The 25960-nt window shown below is 44.3% G+C and overlaps 2 protein-coding genes across 2 annotated transcripts in view; one reads left to right on the top strand and one right to left on the bottom strand.

Moving 5' to 3' along the window:
* The first annotated feature begins 2097 nt into the window (after positions 1-2097).
* Positions 2098-18803, top strand: CAPN2 (calpain 2). Its single transcript, XM_015857230.2, has 21 exons — positions 2098-2589; positions 2707-2776; positions 5716-5834; positions 6078-6211; positions 7031-7199; positions 8590-8673; positions 9624-9709; positions 10352-10426; positions 10600-10760; positions 11148-11317; positions 11801-11812; positions 12512-12723; positions 13339-13375; positions 13674-13739; positions 13985-14042; positions 15063-15127; positions 16204-16272; positions 16905-16983; positions 17096-17212; positions 17552-17610; positions 18096-18803. The coding sequence occupies exons 1-21, from the start codon at positions 2194-2196 to the stop codon at positions 18117-18119; spliced, it is 2262 nt and encodes a 753-aa protein (XP_015712716.1). The 5' UTR covers positions 2098-2193; the 3' UTR covers positions 18120-18803.
* An 803-nt stretch (positions 18804-19606) lies between these two features.
* The window catches only part of TP53BP2 (tumor protein p53 binding protein 2), a 37503-nt gene continuing 31149 nt past the window's right edge, over positions 19607-25960 (bottom strand). Inside the window, exons 14-18 of the mRNA XM_015857229.2 lie at positions 24423-24560; positions 23662-23795; positions 22968-23134; positions 22265-22464; positions 19607-20399 (exon numbers count right to left, since the gene is read on the bottom strand). Coding sequence (XP_015712715.1) covers positions 20358-20399; positions 22265-22464; positions 22968-23134; positions 23662-23795; positions 24423-24560 — 681 coding nt within the window. The 3' untranslated portion in view covers positions 19607-20357. The remainder of the gene's footprint in view (positions 20400-22264; positions 22465-22967; positions 23135-23661; positions 23796-24422; positions 24561-25960) is intronic.

Genomic DNA, 25960 nt, shown 5'->3' with positions numbered 1-25960 from the left:
ATCTGTAGGAGAGCACTTGAAATCCATTTCCAAGCTTGATTAGCCTCAGCATGACCTGTTTTGTGTAGAAAGTGATGCTCAAGCACCACCTAGAGGATATAAAGAAGAGGCTGTACAGTTCACTACACTGACATAATGCTATGGGGGGAAAGGGAGGCTAGGTTTTTCATAGCCTTCAAAATTGCTACTAGAGTGGTGTTATCCCCTAAGGGAAATACAAATAAGAAAAAAAAAAAGAAAGATAAAACTGAATCTGATTTCTGTTGCTTCTGAGGATTACATATTTTTCTTCATCTCTTCATGATTTCTTCTGTCTTTCTTGATGATGGCAAGAGGTTGAGATAAATGGAAAAGAATAGAACCAACCTGGAAAAGGCATCGTCTTGGTTGAAAGGAAGAATCTTCCTATTATATGAAATCATAACTGTTCCATGTCTGTGGGAATCCTTAGAAGAAAACTGCCAGTAATCTAATGGCTCTGGCCATTTTTGCTGTGCTGCATTAGAAGGAAATGGAATAGCCCTCCTGCACTGCAGCACTCTGCTAATGAGAATTAAAGCTGCTTATCTGTATTGTAGACCGTAAGCTGTGAAAAGGGATTAGCTTGACTTAAAGAGAGCTCGCATTTTTTGCTGTTCTGGATGTACAGGCTTCTAGGCACCCTATTATTCTGAAAATTGAGGGGCTATTACTATGCAGACCAGTGTGAGCTGTGACATGCCTTCAGTGTCTGTCCATAACATTATTCTTTAGAAGTCACTGCTCCAAATATGAAGCCTCACAATACAGTGGGGCTGGCCCAGGGGATGAGGAGCTGGGAAGAGCATTTCACAAGATGGCTGAGACCTTGCCAATACCCCTCACTGCCTTGGCTGGGCTTCGTGCTGGTGAGGAAACCTCCAGCCCCAAAGGGGAAAGCAAATCCCTTTGTTGTGTAACACCACCAGTGCTGCCAGCCTTCTCCTTTAGGAAGCCATCTCCATCTGGGGATGCTCTTGGGGAGGAGAGCAGCACGGCCCCCTGCTCCACTCCCTGGACCATTGGGCAGACTTTATCTTCCATCCCCACAATATCTGTGTGTTGTGTAGGGCAGAAAGAGTATCAGGAAGGCAAATGAAAAGAGAATCATGGAATCATTTGGGTTGGAAGGGACCCCAAAGTTCATCTGGTCCAACTGCCCTGCAATGAATGGCAACAGCTACAGCTCAGTCAGGTTCTCAGAGCCCTGTCCAGCCTGACCTAGAGTGTTTCCAGGGATGGGGCACCCACCATCTCTCTGGGCAACTTGTGTCAGTGCCTCACCACTCTCATTTGTTAAGAACTTCTTCCTTATACCAAATCTAAATCTCCCATCTTTTGGTTTGAAACCATTTCCCCTTGTCCTATCACAACAGTCCCTGCTAATGAGTCTGTCTCCTTCTATCTTATAGCCCCCCTTTAGAAGGGAGACAGATGCTGTGAGGTGTGTGGAGAGGCCCTCTTTTCTAGGCTAGTGAAAACCACTGCTTTAAACTGACATTAGTTTCCTTCTGTTGTGGCTGTTGAAAATGAGGTTAGTCTGATCTGTGGCGGCTGTACAGCTCTGATCCACTGTGTGGAGCCAAACCAGTGCCTTTGGAGCAGCTCTGTGGTTACGTGGCTCCCCGCAGCTTACATTACAGGGCTAAGACGGTGTTAATGAAAGGTTTCTCCCACTGATCAGCTGAAAATGTTTTTATTGCTTTTATTGCACCCAGTGCTGCTCACACACGTTGTCTGCAGACCCTTCACCGTCTTTGTTGCTCACTTTTGGATGCCCTATGACACAGTGATGTCTGTCTTATGTTGTGGCATAAGACCCAGTGCAGGAGGAGAGGCCGTGCAGCTCAGAGCAGTGGGACAAGCCCTCCCCTCCATCCAGCTGGAGGCATCCAGGCTGTGACTGGCCTCTGGGGGCTCCAGGGCACACTAGGAGTTCAGTCTAAACTAGGAGTTCAGTCCAACAGGACGGCTCCAAACGAGCCCTACGTGCTCTCAGAGCCCGGGATCCGCTGCCCCAAAAGCGGTGCCTCCCCGTTCCGCCGTGCAGTGCAGTGAGTCAGCCACGAAGCACGGCACCAACAGCCCGAGCTCTCGCAGTGCGGACAGCCCTCCCGTAGCGATGCCAGCGGCGCCGGGGCAGGATAGGCGGCACGGGGGGCTCCGCACGGACAGATGCCATCCTCGGACACGTGCGGGGCTTTGCTTCCCTGCAACCCCACGAGGGATTTTTGGTCGGGATGGGCCTCGCCGTTCCCCTCCCACGACCCGCGGGGTGCGACACGCCCGGGGCGGCCCCGTGACGGAGAGGCGTGTCTGCGGGGCGGCGGGGCGATGGCGGGGATGGCGGCGGCGCTGGCGAAGGAGCGAGCGGCGGCGGCGGGTGCGGGGCGGCACGAGCAGGCGGTGCCGTACCTGGGGCAGAACTTCGGGGCGCTGCGCAGGGAGTGCCTGCAGGACGGCCGCCTCTTCCAGGACCCCTCCTTCCCCGCCTGCCCCGCCGCTCTCGGTTATCGCGAGCTGGGGCCCAACTCGTACAAAACGAAGGGCGTCGTCTGGCTTAGACCTACGGTAGGTGCCCAGCTCGGGGTGCCCGAGATGCGCGGTGCACTCCGGCTCCATCCCCGCCGTTGTGTCTCTCTCGGCTCCCTCCTCCTCCTCTCGTAACTCGGGCTCGTTCTGTTCCAGGAGCTGTGTTCCTCCCCCCGGTTCATCTCCGGCGGAGCCACGCGCACCGACATCTGCCAAGGAGCGCTGGGTAAGCGCTGCGCCGTGCGGGTTCGCACTGTGCTGTACCCTCCCTTTCCCATCGTTTCGCCCCGTGTCATGTTGGAGCAGGAAGGATGCGGGCAGGTTTTCCATTTCCCGATTGCTGCCTGCCTTTGTGCGCTCCTCAGCCTGACTCACGGTTGCCGTTAGCAGCACGGCAGCGCATAAAGGATGTGCATGTTTTGGAGCGGGCCCAGAGGAGGATGCTCAGAGAACTGGAGCCCCGTTGCCATAGCTGAGCAGTCAGATGTTCTCCTCAGGTTATGTGGTACCTCCAAAGAGTATGAACTGAGTCACAGCCTGTATTCCTTTCCCTACCGAAACAATATTTGAATAGGAGGCTGTTAGCATTCAGGTTTGTTCTCAGCATGACTAACTGCTGCTGTGACTGGCCTCCCTATCTTCTTACCAATCTGTGTGAGGGAGTTGTCTTCTCTGTATCTTACTGATGAACTAATTCAATGCTATGGGGTTTTCCTCTGTAGCCGCTGAGTTACTAAGACCCTGCTTTGAATCTATGTTCTTTCTCACAGATGTTCTATGTAAATGCTTCTTTTCTTTGCTTTTGCCTCTTCTGACACTCAGCTTTGCACTGAGAGATTTACCTAAGCTTCCATTTACTTGAACTTCACTTGCTAACACTGATGTCACATCATGTTTTGTGAGGTTCCAAAGAACATTGCACTAGAATACATCAGGTGCTCTTGGAAATCTGCATTTTATATTACTGTATTGCTGTTTGTCCATAGAAAACTAGTGGCCTATTTATCACCCAAAAAGCTTGATCAGAAAGCAACAGGCCTGTGCCCACGCAGAGTTTTACAACTGGTGCTCACCCATTTGGAGTATCTTAGAGTACGTATCCAAAGCACATGCACCTGTCACTGCTGGGACACACTTCTTGGCATGAATCTCTAGCACAGAAAAGCTCACTGGGTTCTCAGGACAACAAAGCTCTTCCCTTTTGGCTTTGGGTTAGCCATTATTCTGCTTTACAATTGTTATTCAGAAGCTTTTTAGGACAAGTATTCAGAATCAATTTTGCAGTATCAGGTCTGCAGTTAATTATGGGCTTTGGTCCAGAGCTGCAGCAAATGGGATGTGGTGATTCATCACAGCAGAAGAACCAAAGCAAATACAGAGGAAGTTATTCACCCTTAACCACATTCTTTGGAGGGATGTCACCATGGTATCACAACACTGAGGTGTACAGGGCGCAGTATCTTTTATACGCTGTTTAATCACAGATGTATCCTCCTTGAATACAGAGTTGTGGAAAAGTGATAAAGTGAGTAGGATGAATGTAGAAAATGAGATGCATGGTTTTCCCACGCTGAAAACCACTCTGTTATGAGTGAGTTGGCACAGCCTCTTGTCTCCAACCAGAAAATTTCTGGGGGGGTCCCACATTATTAATATAAATACATTCAGCCACTGACATAGTTGGTTAGCCCAGCCTGGCTGTCAGCCCTTTCAAATATTCCCTATACAGAACCTATACAAGCCTGAGATGCCAGACCTGCTTTGTGCACATCTGCAAAGCCTTGCAGGGAGGGGGGATGTGTGTCAGCACTGCTCAGATGGGCAGGCTGTGGGCAGTCCAGCAGGGATGGAAAGGGAAGGGTGGGTGCTCTGTGGGACAGCGAGCTTCCTGCACACCCCTGCCACCATGACCAGCTTCTGAGAGAGAATCTTTGTTTTACTGTGTTGGTTTAGTTGGCTGCTTATAAAGTCTGGAAATGAAAGCTCACATACGGCCAAACCAAATGTACAGTCCTACAGATAAACTCAGTCTTTTGACTCTGTGATCAATGATAGGTTATTTGGCCTATGTGCTGATGCCTGATAACCCACCAGCCTGTGATTTTTGCACGTCTCATGCCTGATGCTAGTGTTAAGGGTGCTTTGAGATTGTTTGTTAGAAATTAAACATGACCCTAGTGGTCTTTTCCTACCATAATGATTCTATGATTCTCCTAAGGAGGAGTTCTGAAATGCCATTTCTTCCTATGGGTTGCAGGAGTCAGGGGGTCGCTGGGTCCTTACATCTGTAACCACTTAGTTAATGAGCTTAACTGGAAAGTGACCACTCTGTTAAAACAACATTTGTTTCTGAAAATAAATGCAATAGTTGCAGTCTTGGAGAAGGATGGTGTGGAAAAGTACTGTCCAAACAGCCTGGACCCAGCCTGGCATGGTGTGTGTTGGCTCCATCTCAGGAAGAGTGAAGAGGTATGTAGGCCTGAAAAACAGTGCCTGCCTTCAGGTCTTTTCTGCCTTTCTGGTGACCAGCTCCAGACGGGATGTTGCACAGGACAAAGAGGCCTCTAACAAGCCTCCAGAGGTGTATAAGGTCAAAGGAACTCTTGTTTGGCAGGAGATTGCAAGGGAACTTTAACAGGAACTCAGCCCTAGGTTAGACGTCTGGGTGGCAAGTCAATAAGCATTGGTGAAATGCAGAAGAGAAAAAAGAAAGCAGCCTATTCTTGAGAAACGTGAGCCCTTTGAGGAGAAATTGCACCCCAGGGAACCTATACTCTCTTTGACTTTTCCCCATGCTGTTTTCTAACCTCTGCTACATACTCAATTGAGTATTAATTTCTTCTTCAAATAGTCCCAGCATGGGTGATAATTATTGCTTTTACTTTTTTTTTTTTTTCCACTTCTTCTATTTTTTTTTTTTTAATGTTGGGAAAACACCACATCTGCTTGGAAATGGCATATGTTTGTGTACATACATTTGATGTGTCCTGGAGGTAAAGTGATGAGTGGCATCTTCTCATCACAGCTGAGGTGATTCATTTCTGAGCCGTGAGCTATCACCTCAGCAGGCACAGTGATCCCCATGCTGGTTATAATGCACAGTCCTTATTCAGTACAAAAGTTAAAGAATAACTCTGAGGAATGAGTGCTGCCTTCTTTTTACAGGGGACTGCTGGCTCTTGGCAGCTATTGCCTCCCTCACTCTGAATGAAGAAATTCTGGCCCGTGTTGTTCCCAGAGACCAGAGCTTCCAGGATGAATATGCAGGAATCTTCCACTTCCAGGTATGTGGAAATCTGGCTCTTGCCTTCTCCTGAGTGTTGTTTGCCAGGAAATCTGTGTGGTTGGCCATGTCTATGTGCGAGATGTCTCTTGGAACATCTTGGGGGACACCAAAAAAACAGGCTGAAATCCAAGGAGAGTGATGGCGATGGAGGGAAGAAGGCCAATGACCAAAGAGCCAGGAGCAGGGGCTCTCTTTGCTGGTGGACAAGGGCCAATGATGAGATATTTGTGTTCTCTCCCAGATCTGGCAGTTTGGTGAGTGGGTGGACGTGGTGGTGGACGACCTGCTGCCTACCAAGGATGGGGAGCTGCTCTTCGTGCACTCAGCAGAGGGCACCGAGTTCTGGAGTGCACTGCTAGAGAAGGCCTACGCCAAGTGAGTACAGGCCTGGGTGGCCACCTGGGGCAAGAGAATTCTTGTTCTCTCTTTTTGCCTCTGTTTCCCCATAGCACCCCCCACAGTGCAGATACACATTAGAAATGTCAGTCTCATTATCACAGTGGCTGCCTTAGTGAAACTGTGCTGACAGGTGCTACTGACAGCAGCCAAAAGTATTGTTTTTGCTGCTAGCCAAGAAAAACATCCCCTGGCAAGCCTGTTCTTCAAGTGTCATCTCCTGTTACTAGGGTCTGGGAGCTCCATTTCATGTGCTCAGAGCACCTGTGAGGGTTTACAGCTGCAGTGCTGTGGTATGCGAAGCATGCCAGTCCACCTGCCTGGATCTGTCTTAAGGGTGAAGATGCTCAAAGGTGAATTTCCAGTTTGGGAGGGCATCAGAGAGGAATTCTGCCATATAACATTACCATTTTTAAATTGACTTAAGAAACTGAGCTATTTTAGAGCAGCTGAAAATCAGTCCCATGATTGTTCAAGGGAGTGAAAGACTATGGAGAACAAGTATGTTGTTGGTTCTTGGGGGTTGTTTTTTTTTTTGTTTGAATAATGTCCAAGTTTTTTGGTGGTTTTTTTTTTTTTTTTTTGTCATTGATATGACTGAACTTGCAAATGATCACATTCATCCTTACTCTAAAGAGGTGTAAGAAGGAAAGCTGAAGGAAGGAGTTTGCCCTTGTAGCTGCCATGGTGCTGTTGAAAGCAGAAGTGCTGTGACAGTTTGCACAACCGAGTGCCAGTCTTCAGGAGAAGAGGAGAATAGGGAACCTGATGGTTGTGTGGGTGTGTGCTTTCATGCAGGCTGAATGGATCATACGAGGCTCTCTCCGGTGGCACCACCACTGAAGGCTTTGAGGACTTCACTGGTGGGATTGCAGAATGGTATGAGCTGCAGAAGGCACCACCCAACCTCTTCAAAATCATTCAGAAAGCCCTGCAGAAAGGCTCTCTTCTTGGCTGCTCCATTGATGTGAGTTGGTGCTTGCTGCTGGATGCTTGGCTCTTGCTCTGCATGTGGGCACATAGGAAGCGGACCTGTGTTCAGAGGATGCTTCCCTCTGCCTCTTAAAGATCAGAAGGCAGTTCCTTCTGCCTGGAGAATCTGACCCAGGAGTGTGACACAGCAATAGAGAATAGGTTGAAACATAGATCTAATTCATTCATGTGTTAAAGTTCATTGCCTCAGTTGTTTTTCTTCCTTGAGACCCAGGAGTTGGACTCGATGATCCTTGTTAGTCCCCTCCAATTCAGTTCATAGGCTCATGGTGAAGAATCATATGGGTAACTTGTTAGAGATCCCAGTGTACATCTTTGTTCTTCAGAAAGTCTGCGGCTTTGCAGCAGATTGTCACAGGCTTTGGGCAGAGAGCTGCTGCTAATGGCTCCTCCATTGTGTGCTCTCCATCCTGTTTGTTGTACAGGTCGTACCAAGAGGTTCAAAAAAAACCCCAACCAAACAAAACCCAGAAGCAAAAAGAACTGGAATACACTGTCCAATCAGGGAGGCTGCTATTGGTCATTTTAAAGGCTTTATCAAACAACACATTGCCAAAATCTATATCTGTGCTATAAAAAACAACGAGGAGTTTATTGTCTCTGACTACAATTCAGCATTGCTTTTAGCCTCACTGAAATGAATCTGAGTATCATTACTACAGTAACCAACGTACTCCCAAAGGAGGTAGTTGTGTCTAAACAGAAGGTAAATTGTTGTTAAGAACTGCAAATGTAATTTAAACTTGAGTGTTTCCTCCCATTTTTTTGTTTTAAATCCTAGTCACAAGAGAGGGAAGTTTCACAGCAGGAAGAATACTTTGTTAATGTTAATGTGCAGCTCCACAGCACTTTCCAGGCTTGTTCTAGTCTACATTTAGATAAGAATCTAACATTTGGATTTTTGCTCCGGAATGATACAAACCTCATGTTTGGGGTGGGGGGAAAAACATATATTCCTTTGTTGATGAGTGCTTTATACATTATAAAGTAGTTATTAGTGAGTTTGTTCTTTGAAAAATCCTGTAAACTCTTTTCTTCTGGTCTGTCAGAGATAAAATGGAACAGAAGTTAAGCAATATAATGCCCTGTAGTAACAACAGGGCATGAAACGGCAACAGGAATTCTGTCTGCTTGATCCCACCCCCTTCCTCTTTATTTTTCTATCTCTAAGCTTCAAGTATCCTTGTTTGAAGACCACATACCTTCTGAAAAGGAGGAAGGAGAGTGACAAACATGTTTAATGGAGGTTGAAGAAGCTCTAAATCAGGATGTCAAGCAGCCACTTTCTTGCGAGAAGTGATTTTCTTTGCAGTGTTCATAGGTCAGACTACTCAAGTGTTGTAACAGCTTCTTTGCTCTTACAGATCACCAGTGCAGCTGAGACGGAGGCAGTCACATCGCAGAAGCTGGTGAAGGGACACGCGTACTCCGTCACTGGGGCAGAGGAGGTAGGTGCTGTGCCCCAACACATACTAATGCAGACAGCCCCATATGTGGTCTTCCCTGAGCTGTGGCAGCAACAGATTGGTCTTCATAGCCAAAAATTCTTCAGTCTCTGCAGAGCCAGCTTTTTGAGTCACTTCTGCCTGAAGAAATAGCGAGTTAATCTTTCTGTTTTGGGTAAACACAAACTTAACTTCTTGGGAAAGCTCTCTGCAGAGGGCACACTGTCCTCTGGTGGATAGCACCTTGAGTGCATGGCAAGATGTGTGAGACACACCAGGCAAAAAAATATATATTATTACGTATTAAATAACAGCAATCAGCATCTTTCAGTAGAGCACCATGTGTGAAAGCCAGGTGCTTAGCCAAGAGTAGGTGATAACAAAGGCAAGGTGAGCAAAACCAAAAGGAAGCAGACAGGTCATGGTGTCCTTCATATGTGTAAAGGACATTTGTTGACTCCAGCAGTTATTTCTGAAGTATCTCTAGAATGGCAGAGTAAGGCGTGGTGAGTCCCCAGCCATAGGCATGTTGCAGGGAGGTGAGCAGTGCTTGCAGGCAGGTTGGGGTGCATGCACTTGGTCCTCCTCTCATAGAAGAAGAATCAGGAGGGATTTGACCTTAATTCACAAAAAGACATAGGCAAGCTTCTCCTTCAGAGATGTTTGCAGGCTTTGTATGAAGAGTTCATTGCAGAACCCCATCCTTGAACTTTGGTGCTCTGCTCTGCCCGCTCTCCTCTGTTTCCTTGGCTGTGGGCTCTAGTAATGCCCCAGCTCCTGCCTCCAGATCTGTGTGTTCCTCATAAACAATGGCTGTTCCCTCTGGCTGTCATAGAGCTTTGTTTGTGTCAGGTTCTATGTGCACAGCAATGGGCAAATTAAAAAAAAAAAAATGGAAGAGAACACAGAGCTGAGTCCTTGGGTGACTTTCCATGCTCTTCTGATCCCACCAGGTGAACTTCCGTGGAAGCATCCAGAAGCTCATCAGAATCCGAAATCCCTGGGGAGAAGTGGAGTGGACAGGGAGATGGAATGACAAGTGAGTCAACGGTTTGCATGTTGCCTATAGGTGTTGACTGCAGGGAAATGGTTGCGTTCCCGTTTTCCTCTGAGGTCTCCCTATTTCCAGCTTCACTTCATGTAATGTCTGCATGTGATGTTCTCTCTGAGCTGGTTAAAAGAGGCATCCCACCACTGTGTCTCCCATGCTTGTAGTGCCCTCTGCACAAACACCTGCTTTTGGGCTAGATGAAGTGATTTGGTTTGTGATTCCTGCAAGTCTTTTTGTAGTTTCTGCTTTTTTAACAGCCCAGATTCAGTGGTGAGCTTCTGAAAACCTACTTTATATAAAGGCCATAAAAATGCATTTCTGTTGTTAGCAGTGGAAGCTGGAGTTTATGTACTATATTTACTCTGGGTCTTCCTGCTCTGTTTCAGTCGAGGCATCAGTACTTTGTGAAAATAAAACTTCTGCCTTGCATTTTAAGAGGCCAGGTACCTAATGTCTGAATGTCCCCAGATTTCAATTCTGCTGTTGTTTGAGAGCCCTAGAGCTGCTTCTAGCTGGGTGTCATGGAGTTATTGCAATTGTGTAGAGCTGGGTGAAAAACTGAGTCCTGCCAGACCAGCTACATTAAGATTTAGCTTTTTAAACTGCAGTTAATGTGGTTTTGTCTTTCAGCTGCCCAAATTGGAATGGTGTTGACCCAGATGTGCGGGAGCGGCTGACAAGGAGACATGAAGATGGGGAGTTCTGGTAAGCGAATGAGCCTCTTTCCCACACAAAGTACCCTCTCCCACCGCACTCTCCAAGATGAGTGAGCAAATTCACCCCAAATCCCAGTGCTAAGTTGCTGCAGTAGAGGGATTAGACAGACAATGGCTGTCTGGAAACTGTGCATCATAAAGAGATGGCATTGCTTCTCCCAGGATGGCCTTCAATGACTTCCTGAGGCACTACTCCCGCCTGGAAATCTGCAATCTGACTCCAGACACTCTGGCAAGTGACAGGTACAAGAAGTGGAGCCTGCTGAAGCTGGATGGGAACTGGCGACGAGGAGCTACTGCAGGGGGCTGCAGGAATTACCCAAGTAAGAGTGTGCTCATCCACTTGTTGCTCTGGATATTCTGCAGTGTAAAGGATTGGGTTGAAGCCACAGCCCCAGTGGCACAGTGGTGAGAAACATTTCTGAGTCTGGTGTTACATTGACTTCAGTGTTGGCTTTGGTCAGCCCTGCATGCCTTGTCCTTGATGTTTACTGGTCTGGGGTGGCTTATGACTTTCTGGAAGTATCAGGGACTGATATCCAGGAAGTGTAAGTGCATGGAAGACAAGGCTCTATAATGAGGGTCTACTTGTGGATGTGAGGCTGGGAGGGAAGCAGTGGTCACAGCTTAATTTGGAAGCTGTGTCTGTCCTAGTTGGCATGTGTTTATCAAAGAAGGCTCTGAGCAGTTTTCATAAATCCCTTTTGCAGACACTTTCTGGATGAATCCACAGTATTTAATCAAGCTGGAGGAAGAAGATGAGGATCCTGACGATCCTGAGGGGGGCTGCACATTTCTCATTGGCCTAATTCAGAAGCATCGGAGGAAGCAGAGGAAGATGGGAGAGGACATGCATACCATTGGCTTTGCAATTTATGAGGCAAGTAAGATAAATGGAAGGAAAAGGAAAGATCTCTCGCTCTATTAACCCAGCAAAGTACCAGTTCCTTCTGTGCCCTACCTGAGTAGAGTTGGGCTTCCAACCCAAACTCATCAGAGCTGAATCAGATACCAGTAGCCTGAGTGAAAATTCCATTCAGGTGTTTAGAAAATTGTCCTCTATCAAAGCAGTGGTCAAGCACATGGACAGCCATCCAGAGAGATTACAGAAGCCATGTTCTTGGAGACATTCACACCCAGACAGGACAAGGTTCCAAGCAGCCCCATCTAACTTCAGTACTGGCCTTGATTTGAGTGGGGGGTCTGGACCCAATGACCCATAGGGGCTTCTACCAGCTATAGTATTCTATGGTTCTACATGGAACCAAAAAAAGCTGCAAAGATGGGGACTCAGGTCAGGACTGTAGCTGCAGCCAGTGAGCAGCACTGCAGCACACAACTAAATGTGCTTTTCTCCCTGCAGGTGCCCCCAGAGGTACGTAGCATGCGGTGGCATTGAAGGGTTCAAGGTGCAGCTCTGAGGCTGAGCTCTGTGGGCAGAAACAGTTGAGAGGATCCTCCTTCCCTGAAGGACCATTTGGGCTATGCAGAATCTGAAGTTAGTGGCTGTTTATTCTGAGGTGGGCTTGAGCCTGTATTGCATTTTCAAAACATCCTGGGTTCGGGTAAGAGCTCGCAGTACAGCAGAAACTCATAAGGGCAGTTCCTTCATGGCTCTTCTCCCAGCACAGGCCCACACCTGCTCCTGGCCTGCAGAGGTCATGCCTGACACCATTAATACTCCACAGAGGTGTCCATTCTCATACCACAGCTTCTCTGGGCATTGCCCGTGCCTTACCACCCTCTTTGTGAAAGATTTCCCCGTAACATGTAACTTCTTTCAGATTCTGCCTTGTCCTGTCACTATCAGATAATGTTGGTCTCCAAAAAGTTGTCAGAGTTCTTCAGTCTGCTGAACATAAGCATTAGCTAAATGCTGAAGTGAGATGGTCTGTAACACAGGAGTACTGCGGTGTGAGACACTCACTCCCTTTCTCTTTTCTCTTTCATTCTGATGGAACATACATTTTTCTCTTCACACCTCACTAATTGCCATCTCTATTGTGTCTGTAACTTAAAAGAGAACAAATACATGCAAATGATGGGTTTTCTCTGTTTTCTTGCTTTCCATAAGTTTTCTGGCCAGACGAATATTCATCTGAGCAAAAATTTTTTCCTGACTAACAAAGCGAGAGAAAAATCCAACACCTTCATCAACCTCCGGGAAGTGCTGAACCGGTTCAAGCTCCCCGCAGGAGAATACATCGTTGTGCCCTCTACCTTTGAACCCAACTTGAATGGAGACTTCTGCCTCCGAGTCTTCTCAGAAAAGAATGCAAACTCAAAGTATGTAGCTTTGTACCACAGAGGATTGACTGGGAATGGGATGGTTTGTTACCATTGTTGTTTATTTTACAGCAGTTTCTGTCTGGATAGATGCTTTTAGTCTTTGGACTGTAGCCAGCTGGGTCCTGCAGCCCAAGCTGATCCATGGAAACTAGAAAGTCACATAAAGACGTGCTTTGCATTGGTGGTGAGCGCACCGACTATGAGAAAGAGCCCACACCTCTGAAATCATGCTGGGAAATAAGCCAAGAAAATTGTTCAGTCAGCGGCTGCCTCTAAGAACACTGAGCTGGGTTTTAGTAGAGCTGGCTCAAAGCACACCATTGGCTGCAGATGTGGCTTATCCTATACAGCACATGGGCTGGGGCCTTGGGAAGGGGTGGGAGATCTTTCACAGCAACTTGCCTCCTTCACTGCAAGCACTAACCTTCCTCCCCTTGCGTATTCTTTACACCAATGAGAATACTGCTATGTCAGTCTGTGGTTCACTCCACCAACCTGTCAGATTTGAACATGCGTTGTTACTTCTGTAATTCAAAGAATCTGGATCTTAATGTAACTGAATCAGAGAAGTGGCTTATTTTGTTTTTAATATCAACTTCCTTATCTCTCTAGGGTTATAGATGATGAAATAGAGGCCAATTTTGAAGAGGTATGTTTTAAATATTTTAAATCGAGATAACTTTGTCATAAATAAATGGGATTGGACCATCTTTCTCCCCGTGCATCCCAAGCAGATGACATTTTGCTGCAGGCATTACCAAAAACGTATCCCAATTTGGATAATTTTGGATATACATAATTTAATGTCCAGAAATGTGAGCAGAAACGTTATAAGCAATAATGGAAACAAACGTTGCCTCTTTTCTGAGGTGGGATCTTGGGCACTCCAGGTACCCAGGATCAGGTGCTTTCTTCCCATATTCTGTATTTCTCTCTCTCTCTTCTAGACTGAGATCAGTGAAGATGACATTGAACCAAGCTTCAAAAAGCTTTTTGGGCAGCTGGCAGGAAATGTGAGTATTTCATGGTTAAGTCTTACAGGGGTGGCAGGGGTGAGTGTGCAAGAGGGACTGCTCCCAGTCACTGGTGCCAGTGGATCCAGACTTCCCAAATGGGTCTCATGGTGAGGGCACACCCACATCAGACAGAAACACTGAGGGATGCTGATCTTGACCATCAATCCCAAAAGATGAGGAGGCTGCTTATGAGACAGTGCCTGTGTCTCCCACTGAAGAACTTATTTTCCTCTTTTCTGCAGGATGCAGAGATCTCTGCCTTCGAGCTGCGCAACATCCTGAATAAAATCTTGGCTAAACGTAAGTACCTGCCCCCAGCAGTGCTTCAGGACACAGACAGGCTCCCAGAGAGGCTGTGAGAGATTCTCTCTTCACATGGCCAGGGCCACATGCCCTGCAGGCTCAGAGAGCTGCAGAAACACTTGGGCTGTGCCCACATATCACAGGGTGCATTCTCTTGTGGGGTATGTTTGCATGCCTGCTGCATACAGGTGCCTTTTATTCCAGCGTTTGAGCCTGGAGAAAAAATCCTACTTAATTTCCAAAGTGAAATCTCAGCTAGGAAGCCAGGGCTGTGCTACATGCATCAGCCAGTTAGCAATGGTGTGTTACTGGTTACCAAGCTTGATAGGATGAACGAGGCTACCCAGTGTTGACCTCCACAAGTCAAAAGTCCATGTTGTCCACTATCTTTGTAAGCAGACAAGTTCAGGAAGGCTTTATCTTTGTCTCTTGTTTCTGCAGCATACCTACAAACCAGTCTAACTGGACTGTTTGCTTGAGGAAATATCACAGCAAACCTTCACCCTAAAGTCTCTCTGTCAGGAAAAAGAGGGCTGTTCATTAGCATCCATTTGCCTGCTTCAGTGCCATGTCCGTCTCTTGTACAACACCAGAACTATCTCTAAGGACTAGCTTACCTTAGAAGGGGTACCAGTGCAATTGCTAGATCCCAAAGGCTGAGGATGCTGTTAATAAGTCTCAGAGCAGCAGGCAGGCATTCCTGTGCTGCTTTGGCCCAGACCATGGCAGCCATATGATAGAACTCCTCTTCACAAGGGCAGATTTGAAGGAGATGCCAGATTACCACTGAGTAACCAACCTGCCACAGACAAGGCAAAGTGCTAAGCACAAATTATGGAGAAACAAAAAATGCACTGAAAAGAAAAGGTCATTTTGCCAGTTTCAAAGGAAGTCCCTAAAGAGACATGTAGTTAAGGATGGAGGTGTGTACGCTGGTTACAGAGCTCCCAGGCAATGGAGGAAAGTCCTGTGGTACAGCGTGCAGCCTTAATCCCATCTCTTGCTCTTTCTTTACAGGTCAAGATATTAAATCTGATGGCTTTAGCATCGAGACATGCAAAATAATGGTTGATCTGCTAGATGTATCCTTTAGAGCTGTTTCAGGATGCTATTTTTCTGCCTGAAGTAGGTGAGCTGCTGCCTTTGTGAGCTCAATGCCTCCTGAGGCAGATCAGTTGTTTTTTGCACTGGTCCCCCCATATAAAACTGCAGTTCTTGCTTTGGTCACTGACCATGGCACACACATTCTCTCAGGCAGTGGGGAACTCCTTTTCCAGACAGGCCCATCTGTTTATTATGGTTTAGCTGATGCCAAAGTAAGGTTTGCTGGCAACAGGGTGTGGACAGCCTTGGCTGGTAGTTAAGATGCACACAGCTGGCTGTACTTTCACACTTTGCTATCTGGCTCGTGCTGCGGAAGGCATTGTAAAGCCATAAAGACTTAGTAAACAAGAAATGAAGCAAGCAAATAACGGGAACCAGGCTGAGTTTTAGGAGTGTCTACATCCAAGAATAAGCACAAAAGTGTAGGATGAAGGACTCGGGTCTAAGAATAGTCACATCCAGCTTCTCTGTTCAGTGGGAGTCGAACTGTGTACTCAGAAACAAATGGAAAATTACCAAACAAAATGATTATCTGCTCAAATTTTGTGTTAGCAGTCCATACTACTTAGTGGTTTTGGGGAGGGAAGCAATGAATGGCCAGGTACTTTTGTTAGCTGTTTGTGCAAGAGTTCTCTAAATAGCAGGCTTGGTTGTGTCTTTTCTTGTTTATAACCTAGACTTAAACACTCCTGCAACTGCAGGTGTTGAACCTATGGAGAGCAAAATGGCATCACATCTGCTGCTTTATGCATGTATTGAAAAGGCAGAGGAGAAGCAAGAAGGGCTTGTGAGCTGATCACAGTTTAAACAAATCAGCCACTTTATTGATTAGAAAGACAAGAAGCCCTGGAGAATAGTTTGTGTATCCAACAGGATGGGCTTGTTTAAGCAAAGGAAACAAACAGAAACATAAACTCTAGAGAGGACTTATATCCTTTTCTTAATACTTATCAAAAAATGAAATTAAGTCACAAGTGCTCGTGTTAATTAGCCCAGCACAGAGAGGGAAAAACCTTTTTCTGACTTCCAAAGAAATTACCTTGACTCCAACAAGAACGATGGGAGTGGAAAGCTGGGGCTGAAGGAGTTCCACACACTCTGGACAAAGATTCAGAAATATCAGGTAAGACATAACTTTTTTGGGGAGGACATATAATAAAATATGGATTGTTTTGCCTCATACAATATACAGCTATTAGAGATTTTAATTGTAAATTTTGACATGCAGCTCCTTTGTGCATGATCACTGTTTCCACTCTGAGGGAGGTGAAGCCTCTTCCCTGCTGGTGATCCTCTTAGTTTCAGAGAATCAGAACAGACTGGAAAGGGAAACCCAAGAACTGCAGCTGAACATATGTACTAGGCCCAGTTACTTAATGCCCACATCAGCACTAATTGAAGCTGGTCAACTGCCTGGCAAACCCAGAGAGCAACCAAACCCCCCCCCTCTAGAGTTCTACAGAACACAAAGTAGCAGGAAAACAATCTAGTTGGCTTGAAGTGTTTTGCTTGGAAGCCCTGTGCTGTCTGCTTGAGGCCACCAGGAGTTGGGTGACAGCCATGCATCCCAGTGCTGCGACACCAGTAGAAAGGTGCACGATGTGTCTCCTGCAGCCTCTGTACATCCTCAGTTCCCCAGTTTTAGTCCTCAGCATCCACAGCTGCCAGCTTCTCTTTACTCTCTTTCGGCTGTCCAAAGCCAAAAAGCACTCTGAACTGTTGACAAGTTTTGACTTTGGGTTTTGTGTCCTGTAGAAAATTTACAGGGAAATTGACGTGGATCGATCTGGAACTATGAATTCATATGAGATGAGGAGAGCGCTGGAAGCTGCAGGTATTTGTCCTTTAAGTATTATAGCACTTCCAAGCTGGGGTGGCAGATACTCACCACACTCCAGTACATGATTTCTAAGCTCTTTTTTCACCCAATCCTTGGTGTTATATAGGGTTCAAGTTGAACTGCCAGTTACATCAAATCATTGTGGCTCGGTTTGCTGATGAAGACCTCATCATTGACTTTGATAACTTTGTCCGGTGCTTGATTCGGCTGGAAACCTTGTTCAGTGAGTACAGGTTTAAAAACCAAACTCTGTTGCTTTGCCTTTTCACTATGAGGCCACTGGATGCTGAAAGCTGTTTTAAATTAACGTTTGTCAATATTACAGATAGAACCACTACAACTGTCCGGTCTCTTTTTCTGCCTATTTGGCAAGTAGTTCTTGTTGTATCTGTAAAGCCAGTGTCCATTTCTGTCTTTAGTGGGATGGTTTCACAGTGGTACTTTTCAACTTGGGGGTGAAGTCTGTTGTCATAAACTCATCTCTGAGCTGAAGCATGGGGAAGAGGAAATCTTTCCAGCTGGTCCCTATATTCATTCTTTTCTATCATCTGTCATTCCACAGAAATGTTTAGAAAACTGGATACTGAGAAAACTGGAACAATAGAACTGAACCTCATTAACGTAAGTGCATTCAGCTCTGGAAGATTCTTTTATTTAGAAGGTGGAGGGAGTTCACAGCAAAGAGCATTCCACTCTATTCTGACTAGTTATGGCTGGGTATCTGTTCTCATATATGTTAGATTTATATCGCTCGTGTAATTGTTTTGAGAAACATCCTTTTCTAAGCTGTACCTATAGCCAGTCCCAAATAAGATGTAATTTTTTAACCAAAAGTCGCACATTTACCAGAAGTAATTCTGGCTGAAACTTGTGTAGGTCTCTTCCCTGCCTCTTCTATCAATAACAGAATCAAATATAGGCTTATGAGTACTCACAGGATGGATTACACATGCTTTCTCCACCATTATGTGTGTCCTGTAGAGAACTAGGAGAAAACAAACTATCTAAAGTGTCTTCTATTTACACTCCTCACAGTGGAAATAGAAACACACATACTTTCTCTGGGTATTTTTCATTAAACTTCAGGCCATCTTTGTTTCTCATAGTGGCTCCTCTTCACTGTCATTTGAACTACTGCCATCAGTCCAAGATGCTTCAAAAAGATGAAGATCAGGTGAAGATAAACAGAATACAAAGCAAAAAATACATATATGCTAAATGACACGTGCCTTAACTTGCAAATGGGAACTTTGCACATGCTTACAAGGAGGAAAGAGCTAATTCCACAGCAGAAGAATCTGCAACCTTGTTTAATAGGTTTAACAGTCTTTATATAATCCTATATACCCTCTGTACAGCTTTATTACTGTATAAATCCTAAGTGCAACTTTTGAAAATATTTCTTTACCAATATCTTCCTATATAGTGTGGGAAGAAAGATTATTTTGCTTGATTAAGGGCTTCTGTAATATGCGGGACCTTGTGGTGCTGCTATCTGAAAGGGGATGGTATTGCAGCCCCTCAGAACACAGGTGTTCAGGTAAGACCTGGGGCCCCGCATGCTTCCTGTTAAGCTATGGTATTATTCATTCAGGTTAAATAATTTTTGAAGGACTCGAGTAGCAAGTAACACGTTTAAACAATCTGAAGACTCTGCATCTTGACCATTGATATCCCTGGAGCAGGAAAAGGCTGTTGGTAACTCAGCTCTCACCAGATAAAGCACATGCTCCCAGCTCTTGAGTTCCTGTATCTTTTTAAATCTTCCTTTGAAATACAAGTATTTAAATAAAAAGATAACAGAGAAAACAAGGCTTGCAAGATCCTTATTGTTTCTGAAAACGAGCAACATTTCTTTTCTGGGAGAGAGTCTTGCAGAATACATGCAGAGCTTCAGTTGTCCAGAACAGAACCAGCTGCCTTTTAATATGGAAAAAAAAAACACAAACCACATTCTGGAGCTGATTAGGCACTAACAGACATTGAATGTCTCTCTCTTAATGCAGTATTAGATAGCCTGACACTTTAAAAGATTAATTCTTGAAAAACTATGGTTTCAAGAAAGATGATCACTCCTATATATACCCCATACCTGACCTATTAAAACAACAAGGCTGTGAATGCAAGCAGAGTTCTCACCACAGCTGACATAACTTCATCCACTTGAGAATCTGTTTCCTTTTTACAGCTTCTTTCTCAAGTAAAAGAAACAAGAACTTACCCTTAAGAAAGCACAAGCCTGAAGGTGAGGCAGAGGTACATCACTAATGTGTTACCTTTGAGGAAAGACTTGGTACTTCCTACTACATAGCATTTATTACCAAACGATTATTCCTGAACTGATAAGCTATAAACAATATTTCCACTGGAAATTTGTATTTGGGAAATATTTTGTTCAAGGATTTTTTTTCTTAAACATGTCCCTTACAAGGGTTGTATGCAACTATCAGTTAAGGCTTAAATACAGAAAGGCAATCTTTGATTGACTGGTGAGGGTGTGTGTGAATAGAGAAAGTAGGTGAATGTGACCACAACGTAGAACAGCAGTGCGTCTTATTGTCAAGCATTTTCAGATGGTCCAATAGAAGCTTTACAGGAAAGCACCCAGAGGTAAAGCTTAAGAGGAGACAAAAGTTTAATGGTATCACAGTCAAATAAAAACAAGTTATCAAGGACTACAGAAAGTTTCTACATTTAGTTTTAAAAGTAAAAAAAAAAAAAAAGGCAATAAATACATGAGACTCTTTGCAAAAAGAGGAATCTAAAACTACAGTCTGTAATAGCACATAATATTTTGAATACATAGAATTGCTAAGATGCTACAGCATTTTAGAAGTTATTGCTTACTGGATTGGTCACATTTTCCACTGCTCAGATGCACTTCAATTTCCACTTCTTCAGCAAATGTTATGCTTCCAACGATAAGCATTTGGGTGCTGCACACGTACTTTACTAATTTCTCCCATCTGGAAAAAGCCTCAGGACAGATTTAGACAAAGCTGGTTGTCTGCCTCACCATGATTCCTTCAATGGTAAACTGAAAAGGTTCTTGCACTTAGCACAGAAAAGTGTTAAGTCTTTTCTGCCATATTTGGAGACATCACTTGGTACCTCAACACTAGGCTTGCTTAGACCACAGGCAGAATAATTCTGTTTGCTCGCAAGCATTATTTCAGCTTGTAGAATGCCCTAGTCCATTTGCTAATGTATCAATCCTTCATTTGTTTTCAAAGCACATTCTTCATCATTTCAAATTACATTGTCATTGAAATAAGTCTCATGATACTGGAACCAACACAGAATGAATTTTTTCTTTGTAAGTCATCCACGATTAGCGAGTACTTCAAGAATCTGCCATCCCTTCTACTTCATGCCAAGCTTCTTTGTCTGGGCTTAATCCTCGGGTACAGCTGAGGGTAAAACAGAAATGGGATTTAAAATTTTAGTGCTTAGAAAGGTTACTTTCTTTTTTTAATCTCTCTTTGGTAATACAATTCCAATATAATCCTGAGTAGGAAAAGCACACTTACAGAAAACACTCAAAGCACTAATAAAAGTTAATTCAGCATCCTCGGGCAAGCTTAAAAACTAGTAACCTTGTCAGTATAAAAGAAAAGCATTGAAAAGCACAGACCAGCTCTGCCCAGGTGGGTGGGCAAGGAGAACTGTGCGGTTTGTAAGTCAAGAGACATTTTTGCTCAGTGTATTATTGGATTTGTTTGTCTGTTTTATAAAGGGAAATAGGGAGGTACTGAAGTGTTTTGTTTTCAGTCTCTTTATGCATATCAGCCTCTACAGGCCTACAGCTTTGGGCCATCCGGAAGCGTCTGGCTGCATAAGGACCTCAGAAATGTAAAAGCTACAAGTTAGCTAGAAGACATTGAGTAGCCACTTAAATTCACCCAATTGCCTCGCTGTTAATCAGTGTCTGCCACCCCACAGCCCTTCAGCAACATGCCATTTGCCTGTTCTGGGTACACAAATGGAATACAGAGGTTGCTCCAGTCTCAGCTACAGCATAATGATGGATGGAATGCAGTACACAGAAGAGCTGAGTGTTTGGGAAGCTTTTAGACCTCACTTGAAAAGGGCTTTGGAACAACTCCTGCTCTGCAAAGCATGACTACTGGTGTACAGAAATAGAAGGATGCACTTTGTTCAGTTAGGAAGGATGCATCCTTCATGCTCTAAGCTGTGACACATCTACATTACTGCTGTTCAAGTAAAGTTCTTGAAGATCCTCTTTTCCCCATTCAGAGGAAGACTCCAGCTTTCTTCTTGCTCTTAATTGAGCAAAAAGCTCAATAAGCAAATAATTGATTAATGGAAGACCAGCAAATTCACCCAAAAGATTTGTTTCAGCCTGATAACTGTGGTTTTACCCCAGTAGAAATGAAGTCAGTCTTCAAAAGATTTTATTTGGTATTAAGCAGTCGGTGTTTTGACAGTATCACCCTATTCTAATTCCATTTTAGAGCTCTTGCACAGCTTAGGAAGCTACTGAGTCACTAAGGAGGGCAGGGTACTGAGGCAGATTAATTCATCCTAGCTTTTCTTCAGTGCACCCAACTGGAAAAGGATGAAGAAGCTGTGATAAAAGTACAGCTTAATATAGTGAACTACCAAACACTTTTATCTAGGCTTAACAGCTTAGCCTGGATTTCAGCTGCAATATTAAGAGTCCAGGAGATGTTTCTTTGAGAGTAACAAAAAGAATACTCAGGTGGTGATACTAAAACAACTGAACAGGGTAGTTATTCCAAAGGTTTTGCTGGGATTGTGCTGTATGAAGAAGGGAGGAGCAATCCCCAGTCTGAGTTATGCTGCCTTTTACTTGTCATATTTTTCATCACAGAAGCACAGGTGTTCTCATTCTTAATCCAAGTGTCTGTTCTGCAGGTCTATTGTGCCTACTCATGTATCACTTCTGAAAAGAGAGGAAGCCCTGTTCACATACTTAACAAAACCTTATGTGCACATCATGTTCAGATAAAAGTTATTTCTCTTTCCTTTCAGATAATGAGATAAGGTTAGTATTACAACCTGATATGTATAGCAGGGCAGTGATGTGTGTTCTGTGTACCCATTAATATCATATAGTGGGTATCTAAACAAAGAGTGTGACTTCACTCTCCTATGGAATAAATGGGGAACTTCAACCTTTACACTTTTTAAACCACACATAACTTAGACGTGTGAGAAGAAAGTTGTGAAAATCCCACATAATGTTTTGTTGTTAGTTTTAAATGGACTCCAAAAAATAATGAGGACTCACCCCAAGCAGATTGCGGGGAACGTAGCCTTCCTTGTCATTCAGCCGTGCCCACCACCACTCAATCTCATCTTCATCCTCCCGGCGCAGGATTGTCATGCAGTCTCCTTCTTTCATTGAGAGCTCATCATCATTCTGAGCCTCATAATCCCACAGTCCATAAATCACTCCTTTGTTCATTATTCCCATTTTCTCCTGGACTCCTGCAATATGAAAAATACACAGCAGCTCAACATAAAAGATATCAAAAGGCAGCTGGAAAGACTGCTGTGCTCTTATTGCAGCTTTGGGCTTCCTCAGAGGCCTCGTTGGTACAGTTCCATGAGATAAACCCTCGGATGGAAGAGGGGCCTGAGAAAGCTGGTTTATATTTAAGAATCACCTCCTGCAAGCTCATAAGCAACACATCCCAAAAGAGGAAGCCAGGTAAAAATGTCAGGAGGTCTACACAGATAACAAGGACAAACTCAAACACTGGAAGGAAGCCTGTGGAGGATGGAAGCCTGGGGCAATACAGAGAAACTGTCCAAGCAGATAGAGATCGGGTGAGGAAAGCCAAATCCCAGACAGAACCAAATCTGGCTAGAGACATCAAGGGCAACCAGAAAAGCTTCCATAAGTACATCAGGAATAAAAGGAAGACGAGGGAATCCTCTATGGAAAAAAGCTGGAGACCCAGTTACCTGGTATGGTAGTCATCACCTACCGTATAGGAACTGGGAACACTGTGTGTAGCCGTCTTCCATTTCCTCACACTTGTCTGCAGCTGTCTGCATGTCACTGTAGGTCGTAGCAAATACAGCCGCGCCAGACTCCACCAGGAACTTGCACACCTGCACATTATTGCAAGATGCTGCACAGTGCAATGGGGTCCTGTAAGCCAAGATGAGAAAATTATTGTTCATAACAGTGCTTTCAGGTTCCTTGCAGTAAATCACCTTCATGCGTGACTGCCAGCAATCAGTACTATATATCACTAAAGACTTCCTACCCAAAGCACTTAACCCAGGGTGGCAAGAACAATTGCTTTTCACAGTTCAGGGGTTACCACCAGGAGCTGCCCGAGCCCTAAAGGTGCATATGAATCTCTACAGTTACATTACGCTTTTCTAATCCATCAACATTTTAAGGATGGTCACCAAGGCAATAAGAAAGCAAGAAAAACAACAAAAAAGGAATGACCCACACTCAGAAACACTCCTGAAATCACAGCCTATTAGAAAATTCACCATGACTTCAAAACACGCTCTGGTGACAAGTACAGGTAACCGGAATAACTGATGAGGCCAAGGGACAACAAGCACCTCTTTTTCAGTCTTGGGCATTAGACACTTCTGTTACATAGTCAGCTGTGGGCCTGCCGACAGAACCCATTAGGTACCACTTAAAGAATGCCTTACCATCCATCACTGTCTGCAGCATTCACGTTTACTCCAAACTCAAGCAGGAACTTCACAATTTCTGTGTGCCCAGCACACACAGCGTTGTGCAGTGCAGTAATCCCTTCATCATTGGGCATGCTTGGATCTTCAACCTAGCCAGTTAGAAAAAGGAAACATTCAGATTCTCTCTATATAATAAATGCCTGTGCGTGTACTAAAGTGAGCGATCCTCTTCTGAAACAGGATGTTGAGCCACAATTCTACAGAGGATATCAGCAACAGGAAGAAAACTACAGCAGTAACCCATCTCACTAGAAGATTCACATTTAAGTTTTCAGCCTCCATTTAACAGTGAGAACCTAAACTGGTTCAGAGAAACAGTAAAGAGATAACACAGTAAAAGGTTTTATTATAAATTTCAAAGCCTTGCCTATTTGACTATAAGCACAATTTATCTGAATAGGAGGCAAAAATACTATGTAAGAAAATAGGTGATAAATCCTCTCCTGCACATTTACAGTCTTGGTGCTAAATACCCAACACGGATTTAACACAGACAAACCAGCCTCCAAGTGGCCATTTCCTGCTAGAACTGCTTTTAATCCTCTCAAGGGCAGATCTCTGTTTTGCACTATCTTAGCTTCTCAACCCCATCCGGAAAAGCAGTGACATCCCAATTTGAACTGGGATTGCTATTCTTTCCATTAGAAGGCTGCACTTGAGTTGGACTAGATGACTTCAGGAGTCCTTTCCAACTCCAACAAGTCTATGATTTGTACCTCATAAATGATCCTCTGCACGAGGTCAAACTCCCCCTCCAACGATGAATCCAGCAGCAATGCAAGGGGGTTGAACTTCACTCTCATTCCATGAGCAATTCTGTCAGAGCCAGCCTTACGCAAGTTTGTCCTCTTCCCCTGTGAGAAATTAACACAGTTATGGGACATTTTTACTGGAAGAACAAGAATACAAAATCACACACTTGAGAACAACAGCAGAAATAAACAATTAAGGCAGCACTCAATGTGAAATAGGCTTTTTTCTACCAGCAACCCAATACATAATGAACATAGCAGGTTATGACAGATCTCTGCCTTTACGTCCAGTTAAAGTTCCTATGTTCAACTCAAAAGACATCTCGATAAAACTCCAAGTCCCAAAACTTTCAGATCCCTAAAAATCAGGGGGGATTAACCAACCTGTTCTCAGATAATGTTAGCATTAACTCTCAGGGCTGTTACACAAAGCTAGGAACTTCTTTAAAGACTTTATGAAGTAGCACAGAGTCTCTTTGGGTTTTGCTTTTTTTAAGCCGAGATGTTAAGTTAAACAGAGGTTAACAGGAATGGAAACAGTTAAGGAAAATGATACTGGAAAGACTGTAGAACCAAATGTAGAAGAGCTATAGAGGCTCCCAATGATACTGGAAAGCAAGTATTTCTATAGCTTAATTTGTACTCTTTCCCATAGAGAATATGCATACATTAGATCAGCGTTCTCCCCAGCTGGCTGTGCAGCAGCAATAAAAACTATTCATAAGGCCATGCAAATTTCCAACAGATGTCCAAGCAAAGATGAATAGAAATGACTCATGTTTTGCAAGAGTAAACATGCGAAGATGAAAGTTTTATAAGAAGAGATTCCCAGAAAATACTTGTGTGTATATCAAAAGCACAGGCTTTTTAAAGCAAGACATAGTCAGCACAAACCAGATCTTAAATACGAAGCTGAGAAGTTGGGCTGGTTTCTTCTCATCATAGCAGAATTATTACAAAGCCAACCAGAACAGAGTCTGTATGATTTAGGAAATCTACTGCTCAAGTTCCCTTGCTAAAGGGAGGAAGGATGCAGTCTCAAAGGCATGAAAACTTGCAATGACTATTCCAAGGCTAAAAAAGCATGCTAAAGCTTTTAACTCCTCAGCATTGAAGTGACAGAGGAAAAAAATGCTTTCATGTACACGGTTACTAAAATTCGATTCATAATAAATTGGAAAGAAACTCTTTAAGGAAAAGTATTAAAAATTCCTGTTCTACAAGGGTGAGATAACACCACACTACACACACAAACATATTTCCCAAACAAATGAGACTGTAAAATGCTGCCTAACCTTAGCCCAAAGGGGCTGCATTTAACTTGAGATCTAACTGATGTCAAATTAAAGTTCCTAAATAAATTAATTGGACAACATTTCAGTAGAAGAAATGCAAGCAGCTGCCTCCAAATGAGTTACTAAAGCAGAAACTAAAAGGAGTCCATTTCCCCATTTCAAGCAATGCACTTAAAATAAACAAATGCAATCCAGGATTAGGGGAAT

Source organism: Coturnix japonica, chromosome 3, assembly GCF_001577835.2.
Source record: "Coturnix japonica isolate 7356 chromosome 3, Coturnix japonica 2.1, whole genome shotgun sequence".
Taxonomy (NCBI): domain Eukaryota; kingdom Metazoa; phylum Chordata; class Aves; order Galliformes; family Phasianidae; genus Coturnix; species Coturnix japonica.
Note: the sequence above shows the minus strand (reverse complement) of the source record. Positions and strands in the feature narration are given on the sequence as shown.

Excerpts from the sequence above, each read along its gene's own strand:
- CAPN2 (XM_015857230.2), top strand. The coding sequence starts at position 2,194 with ATGCCATCCTCGGACACGTGCGGGGCTTTGCTTCCCTGCAACCCCACG. Across the intron at positions 12,724-13,338 it reads GAAAAGAATGCAAACTCAAA|GGTTATAGATGATGAAATAG; the intron begins GTATGTAGCTTT and ends TTATCTCTCTAG. Across the intron at positions 16,984-17,095 it reads GAGAGCGCTGGAAGCTGCAG|GGTTCAAGTTGAACTGCCAG; the intron begins GTATTTGTCCTT and ends GGTGTTATATAG.